The sequence below is a fragment of the Nycticebus coucang genome, chromosome 5, assembly GCF_027406575.1.
Source record: "Nycticebus coucang isolate mNycCou1 chromosome 5, mNycCou1.pri, whole genome shotgun sequence".
In the NCBI taxonomy this organism is placed as follows: Eukaryota; Metazoa; Chordata; class Mammalia; order Primates; family Lorisidae; genus Nycticebus; species Nycticebus coucang.
The window spans coordinates 8,300,097-8,319,781 of NC_069784.1; the positions used below are offsets into that span (position 1 = coordinate 8,300,097).

General features: G+C 39.1%; 1 protein-coding gene across 4 annotated transcripts in view; it reads right to left on the reverse strand.

Annotated features, from left to right (window-relative positions):
* The window catches only part of SLC44A5 (solute carrier family 44 member 5), a 370,252-nt gene that overhangs the window by 52,442 nt on the left and 298,125 nt on the right, over positions 1–19,685 (reverse strand). For all 4 annotated transcript variants that reach the window (XM_053592520.1, XM_053592521.1, XM_053592519.1 and 1 more), the window contains one exon: positions 15,285–15,369. In XM_053592520.1, coding sequence (XP_053448495.1) covers positions 15,285–15,369 — 85 coding nt within the window. The remainder of the gene's footprint in view (positions 1–15,284; positions 15,370–19,685) is intronic.

The following is a 19,685-nucleotide window of genomic DNA, read 5'->3' on the forward strand; positions in this document are numbered from 1 at the left end:
AAATAAAGCATCAAAGTATAACTTTGGTAAATTGATGGGGATTGCAATGAATTTATAAATCACTTTGTGCATTACGGACATTTTAACAACGTTGATCTACTATCCATGAACATAATATGTTTTCCATTTGGTTGTATCTTCTGTGATTTCTTCCCTTAGAGTTTCATTGTTCTCTTTGTAGACATCTTTAACCTTCTTGGTTATACATATTCCTAGGTATTTTGTTTCTTTTGTAGCTATTGTGAATGGTATTGAGTTTTTGAGTTGACTCTCAGCTTGACTGTTTTTAGTATAGAGAAATGCTATTGATTTATGTACATTGATTTTTGTATCCTGAAACTTTGCTAACTTTATTTAACAATCCAAGGAGACTCTTAGTTTTTCTAGACACAGGATCATATCATCAGCAAAAAGCAATAGTTTGATTTCCTCTTTCTAAATCTGGATACCCTTATTCTTCTTCTTTTGTCTGATTGCTCTGGCTAGGACTTCCAACACTAGGAGTGTGACAGTGGGGGCATCCCTGTATTCTACCATTTCTTAGGAGACATGTTCTCAACTTTTCTCATTCAGTTTGATGTTGGCTGTAGGTTTGTCATATATAGTTTCTATAATTCTGATATATGTCTCTTCCGTGCATAGTTTTTAAGAGTTTTTATCATGAAAAAGGATGCTGGATTTTGTGAAACATTTTGCATCATCTAGGGAGGTATAAATTGCAACCTTCTGTCACACCTTAAGGAACTAGAAAAGGAAGAACAAACCAAATGTAAAGCCAGCAGAAGAAAATAAATAACAAAAGCTAGAGCAGAACTAAATGAATTGGAGAACAGAAAAATGACGAATATAAAGGATTAACAAACAAAGGTGGTTCTTTGAAAAGATAAACAAAATGATAGGCCTCTTGCTAGATCAACCAAGGACAGAAGAGAAAGGACCCACATAAGCTCAATTAAAAATGAAAAAGATTAGCCAGGTGCTGTGGAGGGTGCCTGAGAGAATCGCTTAGGCCTAAGAGTTTGAGATTGCAGTAACCTGTGATGCCACAACACCCTACTAAGGACAACATACTAAAATTCTGTCTCAAAATAAAAAAAATAAAAATGAAAAAGATGACATTAAAACTTATACTGCAGAAATACAAAACATTATCCATGAATACTACATTAATCCCTGTGCAGAAAAACTAGAGAATGTGGAGGAAATAGATGAGTTCCTGGAAAGACACAACTTCCTAAACTCAAGAAGGAAGATATATAACTCCTGAACAGATGAGTGATGATCTATGAAATAAATCAGTAACAAAAAACCTCCTGACAAAACAAACAAACAACCAAAACCAAACTCAACCTTAGACCAGATGGATTCACAGCTGAAATCTAATAGACCAAAAAAGAAGATCTGGTATCTGGCTTGGCGCCCGTATCTCAGTGGTTAGGACGCCAACGACATACACCAGGGTTGGTGGATTCGAACCCAGCCCAGACCTGCTAAACAACAATGACAACTACAACAACAACAACAACAAAAAGTTGGGTGTTGTGGTGGCTGTAGTCCCAGCTCCATGGGAAGCTGAGGCAAGAGAATCGCTTCAGCTCAAGAGTTTGAGGTTGTTGTGAGCTGTGACACCACGACACTTTACTGAGGGCAACATAGTGAGACTCTGACTCAAAAAAAAAAAAAAGATCTGGTATCCATAATACAGAAATTATTCCATAATATTGAGAAGGAGGGAGTCTTTTACAACTTATTCTATGAAGCCAGTATCACCTTGATACCAAAGCAAGGAAAGAACATAACAATAAAAGAAAACTGTGAACCAATATTTCTTGTGAATGTAGATGGAAAAACCCTCAGTAAAATACTAGCAAACCAAATTCAACAGCACATCAAAAAATAATCCACCAGGACCAAGTGGGCTTCATCCTAGGCATGCAAGGATGGTTTGACATATATAAATCAATAAATATGATTTAATAGATAAATAAAAGCAAAAACAAAAACCTGAAGTGCTTGTTGAAAAGCCTTATTCCTGACTCTTAACCCTCAAAACCCCAAATATCTAGATATGGGGCCCAGAAATTAGCATCTCTTCTCCTAAGCTCCCCAGTGGACTCACATAGAGAAAGTCTATAAGCCAAATTTTAAGAAACATAGCCCTAAATATTTAAGAAGAATGTTTCCCAGCACCTTGTCAAGTCCCCAATTAATGCATGCTAATTAATGTGACTACCTGCATAGCATAAAATGTATGATGGGCCATTGAGTAGTTGTGCTTTTCCTACTAATTCTGAATCAGTATGTAAGATACAAATCTAAGGGTAAAGAAAGCCCTTCACAGAATATTTGTGCTATGTCCTTCCATTGTTTCTACCCCCTTCCTGCCCTGCCTACACAAGCAAAAGCTGGGGCAGGAAGATGAATTAGAGGCAGGGAAGTTGGCAGGATGCAATGATCCCCATTAAAGAGAATCTCTCATAGAGATGGAAAGTGCCAGTAAGAAGAGAGACCAACATCTTATTTTCTAATTGGATACTTCTCTCATAGCAGACCAGCTAGCTAGTCAGACCCCTGTGCCCAACACAGCAAGGAGAAACAAGAGAGTTGAAAAGTCTCCGGCAAGGGGGTGGAAAGAGGGTAGAGGCAGAGCAGCCTGGGATGGAAGGATGCGTAGTCCATAAATGGACTTGGCAGTAAAAGGCTGCAGAGATGAATTGCCAGGGATGGAGCTGGAAGAGTTTGGAAGAGAGCACACCAACACTGATCTCTCACATCAAAGAACCATCTGGTGAGGACTCCCCACAAAATTTCCATGACAGCGTTAGCCTTTGGCTGGAATAAGCGTGATGAGGGCTCGTCAGTTATGGTCTCAGCCACAGTAACAATAGCAGCAGCACAGCAAATTACATAAGTAACCCAGCCCTCCCTTCTTAAGTAAGAATGGGCAGTGGCCAGGAAAGGAACAGACACCATCCCTTTCCTTCTCCTTCCATCCCTTACAACATGACAAAAGAGTTAGAATCAGAAAGGGAGAGAGGAGAAGGGAAATAAGGCTAAAACTTTAAGTTGGACAACACTGAACTTTTTAACAACATAAACTCTCTGAAATCTATGTGATCTATCTGAAAGATCAAAGCAAAAAGGGAGAGTTGAAAGAGTACTGTTAAACACAACGATAAGAAAAATAAACCTATTGTATATTGGTATCCCGTTGAGTCAAGTGGCTCAGGAAGCTGGTTGTAAAGTCCTATACGGTATGCACAAGCTACTTCGAGATCCACAAAGTCACTTTCAGCAACCAAGCAACTACGTCATCTACAGTCTCGCACGTGAGTCGAATGTGTTCCTGGGAAAATGAATAAGTTATGACATGTCATGGATCACTCGGGTCCCCGAGGAATAGTTAAAATTGTGAATGGTAAATCAGCAAGTGTCAAGAGTCCATTATGGGTAAAACTGATTTATAAACTGCAAAATGCTATATAAACCCAAGTTATTGGGTTATGTTATCCTCAAGGTTTATACCCTATTCATCTTTATATCTCTACCTTCCCAGAACTTAGCCTTGTGCTGCTGCATTCTAGTGACTTATCAAATATTATAGTATGAATAAGACCAATTCCAAAATAAGTCTTTTAAAAGTTTTAGAATCCTCCTTAGTTGTTTAGCACACATCTATTATCATTTTACCACAGTCTCGTTGATAGCTTCAAATTTCAGTGGACCTCAGATTTTTTAGGTACAAAGTAGCTGGTGGTCGTTGCAGCTGAGAAACTCTGGGAGAGTCATTGAGGAGGCAATCCATTATTTAATTTGAATTATATTTTCACTTTCCACCAAGAAATAAGAAAAAATAGAAGTGACAGCAAATTACCAGCCCAGGATGATGTACTGAACGCTTAAGTCCATCTCTCTTCCTTCTTGAGACTCTTTGAAATAGAATAATAAAAGTACCAAAAAGGAATAATCCTCACCACACTAGCCAAGAACATAGAGGATAGGCTTTGCTTAGAATTTCACAAGCGAATTCAACACTTTTTTTTTTTTTTTTGTAGTTTTTGGCCAGGGCTGGGTTTGAACCCGCCACCTCCGGCATATGGGGCCAGTGCCCTACTCCTTTGAGCCACAGGCGCCGCCCCAAATTCAACACTTTTTGGAAGATAGAATATGTATAAAAGTGTGTGTGGACTAGTGAGTGTACCATAGAGGGCCATAGAGAAGGTGAGATAGGATTTTCCTATGAGAAATCGTGAAATATACTGGAATCAAAGTCAAGGGTGATAATGTGGCCCAAAGCAGGGAGATTAATTGAAGGTTTATATACAGATTTCCAGTGGGAATCAGCACCTCTGTCCTTCCCCCACGTCCCCTACACTTAGAATTTCTGAGGACTCCCCAGAAAAACATACAAAAATAGAGAACCTTTTGCTGAATGAACCTTCTGAGGATAGCACAGGCTTTTGTGGGATTTTATACCTCAGTCTACAACCTTTCATCATCCGGCATTTTGAAAGCCAGCCCCTGACGTCCAGCTTCCCATTACTTCTTGCTGCAGTGAAATCTGACGGTCACCACTACCCCATCATCGCTCACGGTGCAGAGACCTCTCTGCTAAGATAACCTGCTAGTGAAGCAGTAAAGCAAATCCACCTAATGTAACTAGTCCTTCTTTCTTTTGTAAGTATGAGTAATCAAATGACCTCAGACATATAAGAAGATTCAGAGCATAAAAGAAAGAGATTAAGGCAAATAAACCAAAACTAATGCTGGCTGAAATTAAAACAACTGAGGCATGAGAGGGACCTTTAAAAATCCTCCCATATATAAAGAGTAATTCAAGCAGATTATCTACAGAATGAAAAATGTGATGTGATTGTACAGTCATAGCTGGAAAATAAGAAAGGCTTATGGAGATTAAGAATATCATTGCTAAAATAAAAACTTCAAAAGAAGAGCTTAAAAAATGTAAAACTCTATCATATAGAACAAAAAGTCAGAAAGGAAAAATAAAAGGAAAAAATAGTATTGAGACTAATCCAGGAGATTCAAGCTCTGACTAATAGTTCCAAAGAGACAACCAATAAAATGGAAAGCGTGAAAACAAAGAAGAAATAACAGAAAAAAATTTCCAGAGCTGATGAGGGTCAAAGTTCTTAAGAATTAAAGGACCCACTAAAAATTAAACAAAAATAATTTTTTAAAATGATCTCTGTTAAATCGTGAGATTTCAGAATATGAAGAATGAAGAAATGATTCAAAACATTTTATGAGAGGAAAAAAATGTGTCACCACAAGGTGTACAAGTCGGATTGGCATTAGACATCCTGGATGCCAGAAACAACCAAACAAGTCTTCAGATTTCTGAGAGGAATTGTTTTCTTTCAAGCTACAATTCTATAGCTAGAACATCAACTGAATGTAAAAAGTGAAAAGAAAATGGGAGGAAAAAGACATTTTCAGGGCTTCCGCAAGTTCACCTGCAGTCCCCTGTTAGGAAGGGAATCAAGAATATTCTCTATCGAAACAAAGTGGTTGTCAAGGAAGGAGGAAGCCTCAGGAGACAAGCAACAGTGATGTGTACTTACACACTAAAAATTGTTTACCCGCAATTTAAATTTAACTTAGCATTCCGTGTTTTTATTCCCTAAGTCTAGCAACTCTAGAAAAAGTCTATCTAACGAGGTAGAGAAGCCCCAGAATTGAAACCAGGCAGCAAGCCCACAGTTCATCAGGTCCTGAGTGGAGCCAACAGACAGAGCCCCTGGTGAGGCTTCAGAGAGGAAGGGGCCTCTGAAAGCTATGTCATTGGGAGAGCAGAAAAACACATATTCTTGAAGGCTATTCAAGACAAGAACTTAGTGGAAAAATAAAAAATATTTTACAAGAGTGTCATTGCCTTGTCTTAAAGCCAACTGAATGTGAGACAACCTTATGATGGTGACAGAGTGTCATGATTGGCTTTCATTAGGGACACGGGACAAGTGAAAATGTCATGCATGGCCTGGCAGTGAATACAATTTGCATAGTTAGGACCAAGTAAAGGTCTGTTGTTGTTTCCAACTTATGAACCTACCAAAAGTACATGCAAGATTCTGTTGAAGAACATAAATGGTAACAAATTTGGCCACACAAGAGAGCAAGTATTAGAAGGGAGGGAAAGGAAAGGTGAAGAGGAGGTTGGGGGATAATATGATAATATTCTCTTAAACAAAGAGCTGTCAAGTCACTGAGAAAAGTTGGCAGAATAAGAAGTCTCTTTAAATAAAGACTTACTCTACTAATGTTAAAGAGTAGAATAAGACTCTCTGTTTAAAGTCACAAAAGTAATGGTAAGAAAATCCAGAAAAAGTAATTTAACTGTCAAATGTAGCAGAAGGGGGATCAAGGAACAGATGATGTAAATGAGTTAAAATCTTTATTTTTCACAACAGCTGCCAATGGATACTATCTAAACTTCGTAAGCACAGAATGAAAGAATGAGCATATTATTAAAAGTTTTGTCAAAAACTTCCAGAAGAACTAAAACCAGAGAGAGAAGAAATTGTCTCAGCAACAAGAGATTGCTTGAAGGCGTCCTGGGCTGGGAGGCTTATCATCTATCAGCGCTTCACTTCTGTCTGATTCATGTTCACACACACGTATTATTTGGATACAAATTTCTTAAATTACACCGAGTGGTATGTCTAGTGCTTGTAATGTGTTTGGTCAGACAGATTTGTGGGATACCTTTGCTATTTTGTCAGCAGTGCTGCAGAGAATTGAAAACAAAATTATTACTGCTTCTTGTGGACAAATTGAATGCAGAACACAAATGCGAGGGGGCTAGAGATGGCTGGCTAGAGACCTGTACTGTGCCCCTCCTATGTAAAGAGCCAACATAGCGAGTAGATTGTCACACTTTGAATAGAGAACCTAAGAGAGAATGCTGGGAGTCACCAGAGAAGGGACAGGAAGACCTAAGGCCTGGAAAGAGGCGGGCAGTCTGCTCAGCCAGCACTGGCTGAGAGCCCTACATGGAAGGGGTGAGCGAGAGGCCCCAGCAGTCCACACTCCCACTGCAAAACTCCCGTAATCCTGGCTGTGGGGGAGCCTGAGACCCTGGTGGGCCCAGAGACTGCATGAGGAACTGCCTGGAGACTGCCTGATACTCTGTACCTAGGGCCCCGTGCACGTTTCCCACCTGCTACTGAGCACTGCAGCTGGCTGCTGCCTGCAGGACCCACCCAGGAGCCCCGGGCAGCTGCCTCACCTCCGGCTGCAGCAGTGAGAGCACAGGTAGTGAGAATAAGATGGAGCCAATCAGGCTGGGCCAACCCAACACAGCTGGTCACCTTCACTCCTGTTTCCCATTCTTGTTTCTTAAATTTATCTCCCACCCTAAAGATGCCCATCTTGAATAGTTTAGGAAGATTGACTTGTGAATGGGAAATGTTTAACAGGTCACTGCATTATGCTGATTATTGTCTGAAGTAAGAGTTAATGTGGTCTTTGCTTTGAACCTTTATGTCTAAAACTGTGATTTTGGAAATGGAAGAACAGAAGAGGCTACTCTCACTCTAGAATCACTGGCCTTCTGACAAAGTCTAGTGGAGCTGTCCCCATCTCTGCATATTGGCCGACAGTGGCAGGTGGCCGAACCCTCCTAGTCTGATAACAGTTGGCCCACTGCACATTTATGTGCACCCTGAGGAAAGGCTGTTCCCCTTGCAGCAGCCGCCTGGATTTGAAGCACGTGCTCCCCGGCCGGCTGCTTGTGAATGGCTCTGCCTCTGAAAGCAGCCCTGCACCACCACCCCCAACAGCTTCTGCCAGGGCTCTGGGGGTCACCCTGTCTCTGCCTGCCACACACACACCGCTGGGGCATATCATTCAGGGACCTGCAGACTTTTCAGCCCAGTCCACCGACATCAATGGTACCAAAGGCCTTAGGACAGGGCCACCCAACTGACCAGTACCACGACAGCTGGCACCCGCCCACATGTACCACCTGTCAGCCTGGGAACTAGCTCACCCAGCTTGCTGCAGTCACCACCAACACATTTCCTGCCTTCGATAAGGCCATCACCTATGTCACACCTGCTGTCCCAGGGCCCAAGAACCTACCCAAGGCAGAATGAAGAGAGTTTAGTTACTGGGTACGAACACAAGGAAGGAGTAAATTCTGAAGGTGACCGCGGTTAGCAACTACGTAGTGTGTGAGGACTGTTAGTGCAGGGCTGTTCGGAAAGTGTCCAGCCATGCGCACTTCAAATTTTCCTATTACCTGGCTGAATACTTTCCATATCGTTCAGTTGGCCACGCTAACTCCATCTTGAACTGAAAAGCCGTTCTGTGAGACTGTGTTACAGGTGGTCACAACTCAGATAAGAGAGGCCTGCTGCATGTTGGTCAAGTCCTTGCACCGGCCCAGCTGCAGACCGGTGAGGAATACCCTGACACTGCAAGCTTCTGACAGTGACAAGAAGACGGGGCCAGGAGAATCCCAGTGAGGACAAAACATCTCTGACATCCCGGGGAGAACAACTGGTGGTCTGGTGGTTCTTGATGGAAACCAGCTCCCCCTCAGCCTGCTATAAAAGACTGGCCTCTCTCCCTGAGCCCTGCTAATATCCAGCAGATCACAGCCCACTCGCTCTCAAGGGTCAAAATAAACATTACCGCTTTTGTCACACTTTGGTCTTGAGTTTTCTGATTCACTCCTTTTCAGTTTTTACCTATCACATATATTTACAAATAGCTGCAAGAGAGGATTAAAATGTTCTCCCCACATAGAAATCACAAACACTTTGGTGGTGGACACCCAAATACCCTGATTTGATCATTACACGTTTTATACATGTAATAAAATATATACCCTGTAAAGTATATACTAATACTAGATATCAATAGAAAAAAACTCAAAAGAAGAGCTTTGTCCTCTTAATCTTTCCTGTTTCCTTATCTGAACCCCGTGGGGAGCAGGTAATTCAGTCTGCCCAATTTGGTAAGGGTGCTGCTTCAGACAATGTTCAAAGTTGCTTTAACATAACCTTCACAAAGCTGAAGTTTTTGTAGTAGCCAGAAGGTGGCATCAAAAAAATCAATCAGCTACTTGCTTTGTAGTGGCAAGCTCAAAGAAAAGGTCTGTACCCAAGTGTCATGAACAACTTTCCTGGAACTCAAGAGTCAGAGAAAGTTACACAAACAGCAGAGCACTCCGCGTTCCTTTGAAGTTTCTGTTTTGTCTGTTTTGACACTTCAGAAAACTCCTGGCGTTTCTCTGGAGTTCTTTCAATCATAGACAAAGCACAAAAGGCCAAACCCGTGCCTCAAATATTATCACTCCACCTCTAGACATAGAATTTAAACTCAGTCATAAGATGTCTTCCAGAGTTAGGAATCTAAGGATTGCTTTAAGCACATCCTGACACAAACAAGTGTATTGTTTCAATCGAAGCTGCCTAACTTGCTTACATAAATACACCTGACATGAACGGATTTCATTTGGCAAAGAAATATACATACACGTACAAAAAAATTTATTTGTGTTCTTAAAAAATATTAATGATACTTTTTACCAGCCCGGTTCAAGATTCTTTTTTTTCCTTTTTTTTTTTTATTGTTGGGGATTCATTGAGAGTACAATAAGCCAGGTTACATTGATTGCATTTGTTAGGTAAAGTCCCTCTTGCAATCGTGTCTTGCCCCCAGAAGGTCTGACACACACCAAGGCCCCACCTCTCTCCCTCCTTCCCTCTCTCTGCTTTTCCTCCCCCCCAATGACCTTAACTGTCATTAATTGTCCTCATATCAAAATTGAGTACATAGGATTCATGCTTCTCCATTCTTGTGATGCTTTACTAAGAATAATGTCTTCCATTTCCATCCAGGTTAATACGAAGATGTAAAGTCTCCATTTTTTTTAATAGCTGAATAGTATTCCATGGTATACATATACCACAGTTTGTTCAAGATTTTCAGGCCAGGTTAAACATACAATGTGTAAGACCAATTTCACTGCCAGTCTGTCAGTGCGCAGCCTAAAGGGTGCAGTATTTGGAGTTGGGACAGGCTACCTTTGCCACTTAATAGACAGTTGGATCTTAAGTAATTTAGTATTTCTCAATTTCAGCTTCCTAATTTTCCAAATGCTAGTAATAATAATGAGAAGCACTTAGCAGTGGTGTAAGGAATCTCTGATAAGATCTTTACAGTGATCTCCACCTTGGAAGCAAATCACTCTTGCGGTGTTATCCTTTTATTCTCATTCATTTAACAGAGAATTCACTGAGCACCTACTACCATGCCTGACATGTTATAGGGGTGAGGACACCATAGTGAAAATGACAGACAATGTCCCTGGTCCTAAAGAACTTTGGGCCCAGTGGTGGAATTGGAGGGGGGGGCGGTAAACAAAGTCAGCAACTTAATAATCAGGATAAATCCAGGTGGTGATAAGTACTCCAGGCAGTAAGTCAGGGTCTTGTTCCCGAGACTGACTTGGTGGGGGGAATTGCTAGGACTGCTTCTGATGGTATTGTCAGCCCTAGACTGTAGTCCTAAGATAGCACACTGCATTGAACACACCAGATTGAAGTCCTCGTCCATTGCTTTCCTAACTCTATCCCTAAAGACCAAGAGATCCTTGAGGAAGAAATCTGTGTCTTTTGAACTGGAGTATCTCTAGCATAAGGCACAGGGACTGGCCTTTGGAGGACCTCAACAAATGGTGTAGCATGGAACATGGAAGTGGTCTGTAAATGGAAGGGACACCACACATTTCTCCTGAATGACTGTTCTCTCATTTAATTTTTGCATCGTTATCAGAAAATTAAGGATGAGGTAGGTTGTATTTCATGCCCCAGGGTTGATGCTGTAAGGAGGTAAAATCAGAATTTGACTCCAGGGAACATACAGGGGGTGCCAAAAAATGTACACACATTTCAAGAAAGGAAAAAGCTATATTAATACTGTAAAACTCAAGTCATTTATGTCTGCAATTATAAGACGTGCTTAATATGACTTATATTTATCTTTTGTTACCAGTACATATAGAGTATTACAATTTTAATACTTTTTTCTTTCTTAAAATGAGTATACATTTTTGGTACCCTCTGTATTCATTTGAAAAAATTTTTGTTTTTTTCTGTTTTTTTTTTAAAGGGCTTTAATAACTACGTTAATCCATTGCCTCAACTTATGTTCTTTTCTTTTCCTATATTTTTATAAAATTAGAGAGAACTACAAAATATATATGATATATGGTATATTTTATATTTATATATTATTATATCATTTTTATAAAATAAAATATATTTCATATTATATATTATACTTTAAATTATAAAATATAAACATATATATTTTTGTAGAAATTTATGATGCATAGAAGCAGATGAATAAAATAAAAATTACTCAAAATTTATGTCATATTCTATAACAAAATGTGCCATTAAGTTTTTTCAAAATGAGAAAAGCTTACCATTTTTCTGCATACATGCTCACAAGTGAAACAGCCCAAGAAAGTATAAAAGCAAGAAGAGTGGGTCTATGAAGATGTAAAGTAGACTGGATCACTCTTGCTGAACACCTTTCACAGGCTTCCCTGTACTCATAAATAATGCAATCACTTTATTAGAGCCCGTGGAACTCCCCAAATCGAACTCTGACCTGCGTCTCAGACACACATCTGCACACTCCACTGTCCTCTCGGTTCACTACATTCCAGCCTCCCGGACTTCCTTCTGTGCCGGGAGTATCATAAGGTCACTCCTGCCCCAGGACCTTTGCACTGGTTGCCTCTGGTTTGCCTCAGGGCTTTTGTAAGGTTGGCCTCTGCCTTGTCTTTATAGCTCAGTTCAAAAGTCACCTCCTCATGAAAGCACCCCTCTACCCATGCAGCCGGGAGGTGAATGCCTCCCACTGCACAGCAGTCACCTTCCACCTGGCCTCCTGTCCTTGTCCTTTCCTTCAGAGTGTTTGTCACTATTCGAAACCATCCTGTTTATTTACATCTTTGTTGCGTATTTCCCTTTCATCTTCAGCTTTTTGAGGGCCAGCAGTTTACCCCTTTGTTTGCACTATAATCACAGCCTTTGGAATGCTGTCTGTGACATAATAGGGGCTAAAAAGTATGTGAATAACAATAAAAATATAATCCTATCACCAAGGAATAATTACTGTTGGCATATGTATATCTTTTCAGATGTTTATCCTTGAAAATATAGATTTTTTTATGTAAGTGAATATAAAGTATACAGATTTATAAACATACCCCAAAATGGAATTATACTATACATGCCATTTTTAGTAACCTGACTTCTTGAATTAACAATATATCATAAATGACTTTTAATGATTAAGTGGTATTTTATTGTATGACTGTACTATAATCCATTTAGAATCTCCTACTGATAGACACACAGGCCCTTCTCATCTTGTTATCACAATTTCACAGGACCCATCACAATGGAAATACGTGCAAATTTCCATTAGATAAGATTTTGGAAGAAAATTGCTGAATCAAAAAGAATATACAAGTCTGATAAATATTTTATAAAATATGACAAATATTATCACAGAACCCTGAGTATAAAATGAGGTGCTTATTTCTGTTTACTCAGGTCAACACTAGACATTTTAATTTCAAAAATTTCTTTGACAACCTAATAGACAAAAATAATATCTTGATTTGCATTTCCTGCTTTAATTGGGGTTGAACAACATTTTCTATTGTTATTGGCCAACATTTTATTCTTTCCTGTTTCTGACTTTTATCTACTTTGCTATGGAATGATCAACTCTTTCTTTTTGATTTTGTAAAAACAGTTTAAATAATAAAGCTCTTGATACATTTTGTCAGATATATATGTTGATATATGCGATCTGCCTTTTTTGGCCTCCCAGAGTGCTGGGGTTACAGGCATGAGCCACTCTGCCCGGCCCTACAAAAATTTTTTATAGTGATTCAAATTTTATTGTTTCATAAATATTTTTACTTACTACTAAAATGCTAAGCAAAATTTAAAGTAATTTATTAAAATTTTAAATCAACACACATTTGTTATAAAATTTAAATAATTGAGAGGCTTAAAAATATATATTGGAATAGGTTGGATGGTTCAGAAACAAAAATACATAAATTTATTATATGATAATTCTGTTAGAAATCAGAAGGAGAAAGTGCATATCATTAAACTATTCTGAAATAATTGGCTCTGCATTTGGAAAAAAATTGATTCCTACTTCTGTTCACATACAAAAATAAATTTCCACACAGATTAGAAATTGAAAAGGAAATTTAAATATTAAAAATCCTAGAGAAATATAGGAGAATGTTATCATAAGGAGGAATAAAGGAATTGTTAATATAATCATGACACAAAATCCAAAAACTATAAAGAAAAATCAACAGAATTGACTATTGAAGATATTAACATAATTTTCAATGGCTCTATTATATTTAATGCATAATCGATGGGCCATAACTTGCTATTATCCACATATTATTGGGTCTCTGCATAGACCCAATACAACATATTGTTATTATAAATAATAACTTTATTGATTATATAAATAATGTTTATATAAAGAATGAACATGTCTGCCTATTAAGTGAGGATTGTCTTTGAATGATTTTTATATACTGAAATTTGTAGTGGCACATTTTTTGTTTGAAATATATGGGTCATTGGCTTAGGTCTGGGAAACTTATTGCCACAACATCTTGTTTAAAAATAGCCCTTTTTAAAGAACTCAAGATTTGGAGATTTGTACAACTTCCTTCACCACTGGGGTTTTCTTTGTTCTTCAGAGTGTGAAGTTTTATTGGGATGTTGGCAACGTAGCACTTTCTGAGTTACTGAAGTTAAAATAAAATCACCATTCTAAATTAGAATCTAGTCCAGCTTTTGCTAATAGGTAATGAGGACCTTTTGTAGGAGTCAATCTGTCCCCAACCAACTCACCAAGACATGCATGATTAAGAATTTTCCTCCCCTGCTATGAAACTGATTTATGGCTTTCGTATGAAAGCTATAACCCAGTTATAACCTAAGAATATGGGGAAGGGGGAGAGGGAGGGGAGGGAGGGGGTAGGGTGGGCCGAGGGAGGGTGATTCGTGGGATTACACCTGCGGTGCATCTTACAAGGGTACATGTGAAACTTAGTAAATGTAGAATATAATTGTCTTAACACAATAACTAAGAAAATGCCAGGAAGGCTTTGTCAACCACTGTGATGAAAATGTGTCAAACTCTGTATAAAACCGGTGTATGGTGCCCCATGATCACATTAATGTACACAGCTATGATTTAATAATAATTAAAAAAAAAAGAATTTTCCTCCCCACCTAAAATTTTTGCATTTTCTTGATTGTAATAATTCCATCACATGAATTTTGTGAACTTTTCCCAAGATCTACTTTTTTGTTAAATCTGTATATCTCACAGAATAGTAAGATCTACATTACAAGTGGGCAGCATAGAGAACTTACCTGATGCACCACCAACCATGGTTTTTATTGTTGGGTTTGCAGGGAGGGAGCCCTGCTGCTCTGTTTTCTTACTAACCATCCCAAACCAGCCTATCTAAAAACTGAATTGGCTTTGAAGAGCCAGGAGATTCAGCAACAACCCCAGAAAAGAAATGGATAAGTGAGAAAGAAGGGAAAGTTTTGTTAAAAAATGTGAGATTAGTGGGGGCTTGCTGGTTTGTTTTTTAGGTTAAAAAAGAAAAAAACAAAAAACAGAAAACTTGCTTTCAGAAATGGAAACTTCTGATTAACATGAGAAAGGAATCTGATGGAACTTTCTTCCTTGTTAGTTTTAACTACTCCTGGGCCTTGTCCACAATAGCAGAGTTTCCTTGAAAAGCTGACCCTTCATGGAAGACTTTCTGGTGTGATTCTCACTTTGAAACGTTATCAGTAGGCAATGTGACAAAAATAATTCTAACAATCGTACTGTCAGCTTCTCAGCAGCTACTCACAATTCAGTCTTCTGATAGCTCATTTTACAAGGCATTTTAAAAATACGACTTGGGATAAAACCGCTGGTCCAACTCATTCATTATAATTATATTTTTATTAAGCAGAGTCACCAAGCATGGCTAATAAAATGCTGCATAATAATGACATCCTGTCTTAGGTCATATCCATGACAGCTATCTGTAGGAACAGGAGGAGAGAAAGCCTTCCTTATGAATTTCGGTCTTCATAAGAAATTCAGTAGGATTGAAGTAAAAGTGATATCTAGGTTCAAATTTAGACAATAAAGTCACACAAAGCAAAAGTGGCCATACTCACTCATTAGGGGTGCCCTTCTGGCCACAGAAGTGGCCCTGGCTGTCTGTAGGATAGGCCACTCTCCTGGGGTCGCCATGTACCCAGGCTGCAGGAACAAAGAAGGGTAAAAACTATCAGCAACAGCCGGCTGCAGGCAGTTAGATCTGAGCTATGAAAACACACCCTTGACCTCTCCCCTCAGTCACAGAAGATTATTGATTTCCTTTACAGAGTAATTTCTTAATGAAAAGTAAAATAAAATATGCATGAACCAGTCAGAAAGCACATTTCTCTTATTCTCTCAAGATGCAGCTGGGTTGTAGCCAAACATGAGGTAATGCACTTAGAAAATGACATTTGTTAAAATGTGAATTACTGGATGCCCTATAAAAGCTTTGTTGGCTACAAGTCACTTTTCTTAGGGTTCAGAACTAAATGGCTTTATAGCAGCACTAATAAATTTACATTAAGTAACATGATGTAAGACTTTCGGGTTTCATAAATGAAAACCATTAAAAAATTCAAAGGACTCCAACTATGATGCTTAACTCGAATTGACTAGTTCTTCATAATTTTATGTGACATTATAAAGGCAAATAATGTCAACTACGGAGGCAATACATAACAAATACAGAATACTTTTGGTCTGATTATCTCAAAGCTTAAAAGAAATATCAAATATTCTCAAACTTTATGAAAACTGAAGATACAATTCTATTTTTTATGAAGATGCTGGGCTTCACCTCGTATAAATGCCTCACTTTCATTTTCCAAGAATTGTAGACTTGATTTGACAGCTAGACCACAGAGAGCCACTTCATTAGTTCAATTGGGTAATACATCTGCTCCCTAATCTAGCTGAATATTTCTAACTTCTCCAATTGGATTAATATAGTGCCTAAAACTCTAGGAAATGCATTGGCCATCCAACGCTTGCCTCTGCACATGGAAAACATATCTCTTTGTCCTCTGCCTCCTTTAACATTTCCCCAGCTATCTCCTTCCCCATATTTACTGGATTTGACATTTCACATTATAATTCAATCACCCTTATGTATATGGCCTGTGTGACTTGGGAAGATTAAAAAAAAACACACACACACACCACAATTCTGAATGAGAAAATTTTAACATGAAAGAGAAATCTTTCTCAGTAATATTTTCATCAACCCAAGCCTTTTCTTTTCAGTATCTAAGCACGCATAAAATCCCCTTTGTCTAATTCTTTCTCCAACGTCGTAGAGGCCAAATTGGTTTCATCTTTTAATACCTTGTTATGAAATCTGACTCATTCGGTTAGCTATTCACTGCCTTATCTTCCTGTCTCTACTTCCCAGAATTTAAAAAAAAAAAAGGATTATAAATAAGGCATTTAAATGACATCTAAGACAATGTATATCTAATGTCCAATGTCTCAAGATACTATTTCATTACATTCTTTTTCTATATCTTAGTTTTTCACATTTTGGCTGAACCTAAGAAAGAGATATAATTTTACCTGACTCTATTTTCTGTAGTGTGTTTCTTTCAGCTTTACCCTGAAATGTTTTATTCTTTTTCTACACAATTATTAATTCAGAAATGAGCCTTTTAAGAAGTATTTGGATCACCAGGTTTGCTACTTAGTATTATCCATAACCCTGAACGAGTCAATTATTTTGGGTCTTGGCTTTCTAAATTCTTACTACAAAGTGAGCGTAATAACCACCAACCTTCTAAATGCATCAGATCAAACTGGTTCAACTCTCATGTAACAAAGCTGCCAGTTGCTTTTCAGTTGCCATCAACCCCTAGGCTGAAGAGCGTGTGACCTGAGTGTGCGCAGATGAACCAAGCATGCACCAACCGGGCGTGGGACCTAAATTCTGGGACCAGGGACTGCGGAACCAACTGAGACATGGACACTACACAGCAGGATCCAGGATCCAATCAGATCAAGCCCTAGCGTCACCCCATGGCAGGATCCAGTCAGAGCACGTCCCCTGGCTCCAGTCCCTGCATGGGAAGGTCCAACCATATCACACAATATTATCCCCGGACTAGAAAATAATCCCAAACCCCAGCTCAAGGAGACAGATTTGGGTCTGACTCCTGTCTCCTTGTTTTGGCTACTGGACAATAACCTTTCTAGCTTCAAAAACCTTATGCTTTGGTGTTAGGCTAAGGGTGCACAGTTTGGTTTGGCTACAAGCCCACAAGAACATTTAGGATATGAAAGCTATAATGAGAGTAGAATGCCCGCCATGTGCTTGGCATTCAATATGGACTCATGACATTATTTCTTATTTTATAAAAGCAAAATTTGAGACAAGAACTCTGTTGCACGCTGGTTGTTCAGGAGGTGATTCCAGATAGATTAATGGGTAAGAGGAAAGAAAGTAAGACAGAGAAGGGGCATGTTAATGAGCAGGACGTTGCTGTGGGCAGCTGGGCTCCATCCTACCGGAAAACTTCTGCAGAAGGACCGTAACATGCCTGGAGGGGGCATGGTACAATTGTCCACCATAACTGCAAACACTCAGGTGGGTCGAGAAAAGTGGGTTGGGTCCCAGCAGCATCTGCTGTAGGTTTCTTTTTCATCATCAATTGATAATTAAAGAATTTACTAGATGACTGTTATTCATCCTGGACTAGAAGTCAATGCCAGTGTAAGTCATAGTTCTCAAGAAACACATGAAAAGGAGAGACTAAAATTTGTAGAAGGCTTAGAAAAGAGGTGGGACTTGAGAAGGACTTTGAAACGTGATTAGGGTTTGGACGTGTGGCTGGAAGTAGGGAAGGTATTATAGATTGAGGAATAGTATAATAATAAGAGCTTCTGTTTATTAGTTGCTTGCCACCTGTCAGGGGCTGTGCCAAGTTGATCATGCCCATTGCCTTAGCTGAGTCTCGCAACAAAGTGTGGTATATTTTCACCTTAATTTTATGGATAGCTGTAGCTCCGAATTTACCCTACTTCTGGAGATCACACAGCTCCCACATCACATAAACAGGGTGTGAACTCAGGCGTGTTGCTCTCTACGGCCTGTGGCTGTAACATCAGACTATGATCATGATAATACTTCCTTCTGACCATTAGATCAAGAATGAGCTTGTTAGTAGTGGGCAGCAACAAGGAATCAGCTGAACAAGGGTCAGGAAAACGCTGGATATGTGAAGTGGGAAAGGAGACAGCAAGGCAAGCTCAGAGCCTTTGTCATTTGAGGAAAAGAGCTTTGTACTTGGCAGCTAGGGAGGGAGAGTGTCTGGTGTATAGGGATCTGAGAGTCTGGGGCCAGCCAAGAGGGAGACTGCGACAGACATGTCAGAAGAATCCTTTCTTTCTAGTTTTGGATTGTGGCAGGTGGCTGTGCCTGCGGAGCTGCTGCCCACCTCTCCTTGCAGCCTCTGGCACAGAGCGGGGCTGCAGATGGGCTGCGTTTGAGCTGGATCAGCAAGACTTTGAGCTGAAAGCTGCAAAAAAGAGAAGAACGGCACATGCAGCAGCTGTCATTTTGCCCCTGCTAATAAAGGAAGGGACGGCTGACAACTTCCTCCCTCTCTTGGATTTTCTCTGTTTGTGGAACCTCCAGACCTATGTTGTCCAGGATGACAGCTATTAGCCACGTGTCTGTTGAGGGCTTGGAGGAGTGGCTAATCCAAATTGAGACATGTTATAGGAGCAACATACACACTGTGCAATCACGAACACGACAAAAAAACAATGATTTTTCTGTTGATCGTTTTGAAATGATAGCTAGTTAAATTAAATAAATAAAATACATTATCAAACCTTTAAAATTAATTTCACCAATTTCTTTTTACATTCTTAAATATAGCTCCTAGGAAATTCAGCATTATACATGTGACTCACGTTGTATTTCTCCTGGACAGATCTGTTCTGAAATACGTCTTTACAAATATCAAGGCCTTCTTATACAAGGTGATTAACAGAGCCATAGCATTACCTGTTGGTGTGACAGTCTTTCCTAAGCCCATCATACCCAATGCATCCTTTTTGTAACAAATATTTTACAAAACCTCTTATACAATCTTAAAATAATAGTCGCAGATGATAGAACTTAATCACACATGTAATTTCTTTTTAAAATTCAACGAAAGGTCTTATGTACATTTCACAAAATATTTACAAAATACTTTTTACATGTTGGCCACCTCTTTGTAAAATTTGTAATGAATATTTTGTAAATAAAGGTGCTAAAAAGCTACATTTTTCCCTTTTGGGACACCCTGCAAATGAGAAATTAGAAGAAACAATCTAAAAATAAATAATATGCACACTAATATGCAAATGTTCAATTGTGACTAAACTATAAGACACAGTAAAGTAGACAGATGTTTACACCTGTCTGGAGAATCTCTGTGAATGTAATAGCCACAATCGCAGGAGGATATAGGTATAGTGCATAGAAAACTCAAATA